At 61.5% G+C, this 8165-nt stretch overlaps 1 protein-coding gene across 1 annotated transcript in view; it reads left to right on the top strand.

Annotated features, from left to right (window-relative positions):
* Positions 1 to 1111: 1111 nt before the first annotated feature.
* The window catches only part of GNA15 (G protein subunit alpha 15), a 21823-nt gene continuing 14769 nt past the window's right edge, over positions 1112 to 8165 (top strand). Inside the window, exons 1-2 of the mRNA XM_039247550.1 lie at positions 1112 to 1595; positions 4726 to 4863. Coding sequence (XP_039103481.1) covers positions 1332 to 1595; positions 4726 to 4863 — 402 coding nt within the window. The 5' untranslated portion in view covers positions 1112 to 1331. The remainder of the gene's footprint in view (positions 1596 to 4725; positions 4864 to 8165) is intronic.

The following is an 8165-nucleotide window of genomic DNA, read 5'->3' as shown; positions in this document are numbered from 1 at the left end:
GCGTCGGTGTGTGTTGTGTGGGTATGGTGGTTGCTGCTGTGTGACCCCAGGCACATCACTCGCCCTCTCTGAGCCTTGCTAGTAAGTACCCTCTGAGAAGTGTCTCCAATTATGTGGATCTCCAGGGGGAGGGCGTTTCCAGAACTTTCTAGAGCCTTCTAGAACCTCACAAAGCGAGGTTTCTACCCTCAAGCGGGGCAAAGATCTGCTGGATTGGAGACAAACTCAGGACCTCCCCTCTGGCTGTGAGTGTCCATCTGGAAAGCGGCCATGTGTCTCCATCCTCTTTCTAGGGTCCCAGGGGCCCCAGGGGTAGGGCCAGGTGGCCCCAGGGCCCGGTCGGGACAGTCCCTGAACTGTTCAGCCCTCCCGGGCCCAGGCTGCGTGTCCAACTCCTCCTCCTGGTGACCTTCTTTGACCCCTATTTAAAACCCCAACGTGCCCTACCCCTGCTCAGAACGAATCACCGCCCAACAGGCGCGAATATTCTTTAGAAATGTATTTCCTTGTCTGTGTCTGATTAGCATGTGGGGCTTAGAGGCCGGAGCTGTCGGCCCTTCGTGCCCTGCTGTGCCCGGCACTGGCCCAGGCGCACAGCTGCCGCTCAGCCCTCGCCTGCAGGGGGAAGGCGGCCCCTCCCCGGAGCTGCCTGGTCAGCGGTGAGAGCCTGGGGCCCTGTCTTGTCCTTCTGCCTGGCGTCCGGGCAAGTCACTTCCTGGCTCTGTGCCTCAGTTTTCGCATCTGCACATTGGGGATGACGGGAAGTCGGCAACGCGTGCCTGAGGGAGCCCCCTGGCTTTCATCAGGTTTTGAAAAAGATGGTTATTGGCATTGTGATGACCTCCTAAATGGCTCAGGGGAGAGGAGAAGGGGTGCGCCTGGGGCCAGCCTGGAGGCGGCATCAGAGGTCCAGGGAGGATGGCATCCACCCCTTCTCCAGAATGAGGAAGGAGGGCCCAGTGGGGCGCTGCGGGGAGCAGACTGCAAACTGCGGTCGGGCCCTTCCTCCCGGCACCCCGCCCTCCCGGGGGGGTGGGGGGGGGCGGGCACCCGCCCTCAACCAGTTTGGCAGGGCAGGCCGGGTCTGGAGCTGGGCGGGGAGCCCCGGGCGCCTCCTCCCGCCCCCACCCGCCCGCGCTGGGCACTCAGGCCGCGCTGAGCCGGGCGCCGGGTGCCCGAGGCCGGGGAGCCAGGGGTCCCCGGGGGTGACCCCCGAGAAGGGTGCGCAGGCCCGGTGCGCCCGAGGGCCAGGAGCCCTCCCAGGGCCGTCCGGGCGGGGCGCCCTCCCCGGGGCCGGGGCCATGCCGCCTGGCGCCCGCTGAGCCCCCGCCATGGCCCGCTCGCTGGCCTGGGGCTGCTGCCCCTGGTGCCTGACCGAGGATGAGAAGGCGGCGGCCCGGATCGACCAGGAGATCAACAAGCTCCTCCTGGAGCAGAAGAAGAGGGACCGCGGCGAGCTGAAGCTGCTGCTCCTGGGTGAGCCGGCGGCCGGGGCTGCAGGGGCCGGGGCCCCACGGGGACGGGCCGGGGGAGCCTGGGAACCCGCTTCGGGCCAGGCAGCTGAGGCCCAGAGAGATCCAGGCCCTCGCCCCAAGGTGTGGGCAGGGGGCCGGCCTGGCGGCCGGAAGGGCCTGTGCAGGGGTGAGGTGGCCGGGGCGGCAGGCCCAGCACACCCTGCCCTGCCCTGCCCTGCTTCGGGGACGGGAGCGATGAGCTCCGGCCTCGCCCGCAGCCCGCTCTCTCCGCCCCACGCGGCGTGGGGCCCGGGCGCAGGGAGGACCCGACCCCCGAGGAGCGGGCGGAGCCGCGGGCTCGGACCCACCGGCTGACCGATTGATTGATTCATTCGATGTCTTGGGTAACTGTGGGCCGGCCCAGCGCGGGGAGACGGCCTGTCCCTGCCACCGCGGCCCGCGTGGTGCCGAGAGGGAGGCAGACGTCAGCCCGTAGCCCAGTCAGCAGAGAAAATAATTTCCGGCAGCAAGAAGAGCGAGGAGGAAAACAAAACAGAGGGTGGAAGGGAAGGGCGGTGGGGGCGGCAGGCTGTTAGGCTCCGAGATTGTGGCCCCCGGACCTCAGAGTCTGGTTCCCAGCGTGTGTCCACTACCCCCCAGGGGGCCCTGCCGGCCTCCCCCCAGCGCCCCAGGGGTGCCAGCCTTGGAGGGCGCCCGGGACTTCCTGACCCCTGGGTGGGGGCACCGGGGACGGCCACATCTGCGTGCCCTGGGCCCGGGGGCTGCCCGTCTGTATGGCGGCCTCGCTCTGCCCCGGCTCCGAGGGCGGGGCCCTGGGGCTGTAGAGGCCTGGGATCCCCGAGGTTGCACCTTAATCAGGACCCTCCTAACTCTGGTCCTTTATGTAAAAGACCCCCCCCCCCATTCAGTTTTCCAAGGAACCGGGTGGGGGGACGGTCTCAAGGGCAGATGGTGGCCCAGCAGCTGGCCTCCCAGACCCCGGCTCCTGCTACTTCCTCCCGCGGTCCGTGGGCGCAGGTGCTCCCTTCTGCCTTCTTTGCTTTTCATCGATTATTTCATTTTCCTTAAACTTTGGTACAATAATCAGTAAGGCTATCTGAGCCCGGAAGGTTTCCATGAAGAATTTAATTACTTGGGGCGCCTGGGTGGCTCAGTCGGTTGAGCGTCCGACTTCGGCTCAGGTCATGATCTCACGGTTCGTGGGTTCGAGCCCCGCGTCGGGCTCTGTGCTGACAGCTCAGGGCCTGGAGCCTGTTTCAGATTCTGTGTCTCCCTCTCTCTCTGCCCCTCCCCTGCTCATGCTCTGTCTCTCTCTCAGAAATAAGTAAAATGTTAAAAAAAATTTTTTTAAATAAACAGTTAAAAATTCTTTTAAAATAATTTAATTACTTGAGGCACCTGGGTGGCTCAGTCGGTTGAGCCTCGGACTTCGGCTCAGGTCATGATCTCACAGTTCATGAGTTCAAGCCCTACATCGGGCTCTGTGCTGTCAGCCTAGAGCCTGCTTCGGACCCTCTGTCCCCACCCCCCTCTGCCCCTCCCTGGCTTGCGCTCTCTCTCTCAGAAATAAATAAAATATTTATTAAAAATTAAAAAGGAAATTAATTACTTTAATTGCTCTTTCCAGCTGATGTCTTCACTATTACATGAATCGTATGTATAGCATGTGATGCAGTATTGATGACTTTTTAATCATATTAATCGATTATTAGGGCTACGTAGGCTATCTGTTTCTTCTAGGGTCAGTTTTGCCTATCAGTGTCTTTCAAAGAACTTGTCCATTTCTTTGAAGCTGTCAAAGGTTTGGGCATCAGCTGTTTGCCACGTTCCCTCGTCCAGAGGGGCGTGCGGAGTAGTGGCCCGTCTTTCATTCCGTCTGTCTGCTTGCTTCTTCTCAGTCCATCAGGTGCGGAGGTTTATCAATGCTGGCGATCTTTCCTCACACACCTCGTTTATGTATCCGAACCTCAGGGCCTTTGCACTTGCTGTCCTCCCCACCAGCGGCTCTCAGCCTCACCCGCGCCTCCACACGGCTGGTGCTGTCACTCAAGGCAACACAGCTCATGTGTCGCCTCCACAGAGAAGTCTTCCTGGATTCCCTGACTACATAGACAGCCCATCCCTCTCCTTCCTCCGCCAGATCTTTCTTCAGGGCAGTTACTCACTGACACTCTGTAGATCCGTTTACTTGTTCTTTCTTGTCTGTGTCTCTAGTCACATGGCAAACGGCACGAACGTGGGGGCTGTGAGTCCCTTGTTCATGCTTCTGCCCCCAGTTTCTGGCCCGGGGAGCACAGTGAACCCGACAGAGAGCGAATGAATGAATCCTCTCTCCGGGGCGCCTCTCCCTGGGGCTCACCACGTCTTTCCAGAGCTGGGAAGATCCCCTGCCCCGCGCCATGGGGACCACTGCCCAGCCTGCCCCAAGTCAGGAAGCCCCTCTGCCGGTGTGAGGGGGGATGGGTTGTCCGTGTCCCCAGGTGCTGATGGTGGCCCTGCAGACCGTGCTGCGGACTGTGGTTCTGACCCCCCCCCCCCGCCGCCCCTGGCCCGTGGGTTGCCTCCACACCCCTCTCCCTTCTTGAAAACAGGAATTGAAACCAAAAGTTATTTTTTTCCCTGGAGATGGCTGGCCTTTTGAGGAAGCAGGCTGAGGGGCCGGGAGCCTGGCCCCGACAGGAAGCGATTGGCGTGCTAGAGAACGGGGGGTGGGGGGGACATCACAATGAAGTCGTTAAAGGAGCCAGCTCTGTCCACGGAGTCTGAGGTAGATACAGCTCCCAGCCCCAGGTGGGGAAACCGAGGCCCAGAGAGGCAATGTGATTTGCCCGAGGTCACACAGCGGGGATACAAATCTGCAGTGCCCAGAGCCCACACGTTTGACCTTCCTGTGACAGATGGGGAAACTGAGGCCCAGGAAGTTGACAGGATTGGTCTGGGGTAAGCAGCCAGTCTGAGCCAGAGCCGGACCTAGAAGCTGAGCCCCTTACCTTCCAGCTGCCCGGGCCCAGCTCCCTGTGCCCCAGCGGCCACGTGTCCTGGGGCGTCGGACGGACCTCTGGGCCGCCATCTGCCAGAGAAGGAGCCACACGGCCTCTCCCACTGTGGGGGGTGCTTCAGCTTCCCCTTCCTCATCCCCCCCCTTCCTCATCCCCCCCCCCCGGGAGGAAGCAGGCACTTCCCTTCTGGCCCCCAGGCGGGAAGAGCTCTCCCTGCAGCCCCCAGCCCCACCTGGGCTCTCCCCCTGCAGACCAGGAGCCTGGGGCTGGAGAAGTTCCGGAACCCTCAGCGCCTTCAGGACAGTCATGGGCTGCAAAGAGGGGCTGCCACCCAGCGGGATTTTCAGACTTCGGGCTGCGACCCGTTCATGAGTCACAAAAGCCACGCGGTGGGTGGCGCGCAGCATTTTTTTGGTTTTCCTTTAACGACACAGGAGAGAAGAAAATCAGGGCCCCGCGACAAACTTAGGTGATCCTCAGTGTGACCTTTGACTGTTCCCCACATTTCTGGGGGAGACCCCAGGTCTGAGAGCGGGAGGGCTAGCGGGAAGGAGGTCAAAGGGCGCGGCCCCCTGCACTGGGCTCGGGCCCCCTTCCCGCAGCCCCCCAGGAGCTGTCCAGCTTCCCGGTGTCTGCGGATACGTGCCGTGAATGACGTTGGTGGCCCGGGGCTCTGACGCCGCGTGACCCAGCAGGCTGGCCGTGGCCCCTTCTGTGGATGCAGGACCCACAGGGCTCAAGTTTACCCCCTGCTTCTTGCTAGCTGTGTGACCCCAGGAAAGTCACCCCACCTCTCTGATTCCCAGGTGTCTTCTGCAAATGGCAAACCAGTGGGGGTCTTTGCGAGGGTTGGCTGAGGGCCGGATGGAGGATTTCGGCCCAGACACCGAGAGTTAAATCCAGCTCGCGGTGACTGTCGATGGGGGGCAGCTTCCTGGTTTCATACCCATAACCCACGAGCTCTGCACTCAGGCAGAACGAGGTTCGAGTCCCAGCTTGGCCACTTACCAGCTGCGTGGCCCCAGGCAAGCCCGTCGGCCGATCTGGGCCTCAGTTTCCCCACACAGAGAGTGGGCCAACAGCCGCCCCTCTGCCAGGGGAGGCCCTGGCGTCCTACGTTACGGGAGCTCCACGGGCTGGGTGATCTCCGTCTCCGGGCCCCTCGGCAACAGGCTGTGGGTTGACGCCAGTGGCTGTGGCATCCGTGTGTCCCACCGCAGGGACATTCTGAAAGTCCAAGAAATTCCGTCATCTCAGACCCACAATGCTCCATGCCGGAGACTTTCAGGATGTGGACCCGGGGCATGGGTGGGGGGGAGACTTTATTTCGGCATAATTTTACATGTGCAGAAAAGGGGCGAAGGTAGTAGTTTCTAGCTACTGAACAGCTCCCCCACCCCCACCCCCCGGCGTCAACATCTTGTATGACCGCGGCGCGCCTGTCACCACGAGGAATTCCCTCATGACCCCACGACGGCGATCTGCTGGCTGCGCTCGGGCCCCGGGCAGCGACTGGCTTGCAATCCGTCCGGTCCAGTTTCCCACAAACATCCCCCATGGTGCGTCAGGTTTCCCTTCTGTTAACTTTTTAGCCCAAAACGCTTCCAGACCCATCGCACAGGCGCCCGGCTCTCGGCAGATGCTGACGTTTTACCGCTTTCCCTCTCTTCTCCGTCTCCCTCCCACCCTCGCTCCCTCTCCTTCCTTCCTTTTTTTTTTTTTTTTTAAAGTTTATTTATTTATTTTGAGAGAGAGAGAGTGAGCAGGGGAGGGGCAGAGAGAGAAAGAGGGAGAGCGAGAATCCCAAGCAGGCTCCGCGATGTCAGCGCAGAGCCTGATGCGGGGCTCGAACCCACAAACCGTGAGATCATGACCTGAGCCGAAACGACTGAGCCCCCAGGTGCCCCAAAGCAACTCCTTTTCTTGGACGTCGAGTCCAGGGGACTTAACCAACGCCTGGGGTCACCCCACGCCTGCCCTTGTTGCCCTCGGATAAATCGGGGACAGCTAGGGGACAGGGAGGTCCTGGGGAGCACCTCCTCTTTGTCTCTCCCCCCTGCTCCCTCTGGCTGTTTCCTCTTTCTGGGTCCCACCCCTTCCTTGCCTGCTGCTTCCGGTTCCTCCTTCCAGGCCCCCCTCCCGGGCCTGGAACGACCCCAGCCCAGTGTCCCCCAGGAGCTGGGCGGGGCAGGGAGCTCCGGCCGCGCACCTCCTGCCTGGCTGTCACGCTCATTTTACAGATGGGGAAACAGAGGCACAGAGAGAGATCCCAGAGCTCAGGCCGCAGGGAGCTGAGCCCCTCTGAGCTCCCGGCCCAGGGCTATGGGACACCCAGTGCTGCCGTCACAGCCCACGGCTGGCTTCTCTGGGCGCGGGGCCTGGGTGCTCCCATGGCGCCCGGGCTCGGAAGGGCTCCGTCTTGAGCTTGGCCCGTGACCTGTGTAGGTGGCCCCGCGAGGACCCCTGTCCGCACTCTGGTACCTCAGCAAGGGCTTGTCAGTCCGTCCCCCAGATGCGTCTCCAGGGCCCCCATCTTCCCACGGGGCCCGGCCCTCGTCATCACTCACCTGCTTCGGCCCCGGCCCCTCGGCTCCTGCCCTCGCCCCACAGTCTGTCTTCCCTGCAGCCGCCACCACAGAGCGCCTTCGAGGACCTGGTCAGGTGCTCCACTCCCCACAGCCCTCCAGGGCTCCCCCTCCCTGGGGTAAAAGCCCCAAGTCCTCCCCGTGGCCCCCCAGCCCCTGCAGGACCTGGCCTCCCCTCCTCCCTCTCTCCCCCTGGCCCCCTCTGCTCCGGCCAAGCAGCCTTTTTGCTCTTCCTCCAACACACCAGGCCTGGTCCTGCCCCAGGCCCTTTGCACAGGCTGTGCCGGTTGCATGATGTGCCCTTCCTCCAGGTCCTGACACAAGAGTAACCTTCCCAGCCTCAGATCTCAATTTCACAAGTCACCTCCTCTGAGAAGCCCTCCCTGACATCCACCTGTAGTCAACTAAAACGTATCTCTGTATCCTACCCTAGTTCCTTCATAAAAGCTTCTGTACCTGAAATCATCATAGCAAATAACGATAACAGTAATTCTAACTATAGTAAATGCTACTACTACTAATAGTGAACACTCAAGGAGCTCTTAACTGTGTCTACTCGTGCTTGAAGCCGGGGGTCCACAAACTTTTTCTGTGCAGGCGGAGAGTACAGATTTTCAGCCCTGCGGCCCAGACGGTCTCTGTTGTAGCCGGAAAACAGCCACAGACCGTCTGTACACAAATGGCCGTGACCGTGTGCCAATAAAACTTTATTCAGGGACGCTGAGGCAGGAATTCCATATAATTTCCACGGGTGATGACACAGTCTTTTTTCAAATTCCTGTCCATCACTTAAAAATGTAAATGGTTTTTTTTTAGCACAAAAAGCACTAGAGCTGTAGTGGAAACCCGAGGGCCACGCGGGACCAGGTTGCCGGCCGGAAGGCCCCCGCTGCATAGTTTGCCGACCCCTCCTGGGAGCCCCTCCTAGTGAACTCATTCACCCTCACGTAGAGCCCGCAGACGGGGCCTGGCAGCTGGGGAAACTGAGGCAAGGAGCGCACAGGTCACGGAATGGGATTTGAGCCCCGGAAGCCCCGGGTGGCGGTGGCCCCGGGGCTGAGCTGCTGTGTGTCCCCCCCCCCCCCCCCCCCCCCCCCCCCCGCCAG

The sequence above is a fragment of the Hyaena hyaena genome, unplaced genomic scaffold, assembly GCF_003009895.1.
Source record: "Hyaena hyaena isolate Hyena2069 unplaced genomic scaffold, ASM300989v1 scaffold_296, whole genome shotgun sequence".
Classification (NCBI taxonomy): domain Eukaryota; kingdom Metazoa; phylum Chordata; class Mammalia; order Carnivora; family Hyaenidae; genus Hyaena; species Hyaena hyaena.
This window is presented reverse-complemented; position numbering and strand designations above follow the sequence as displayed.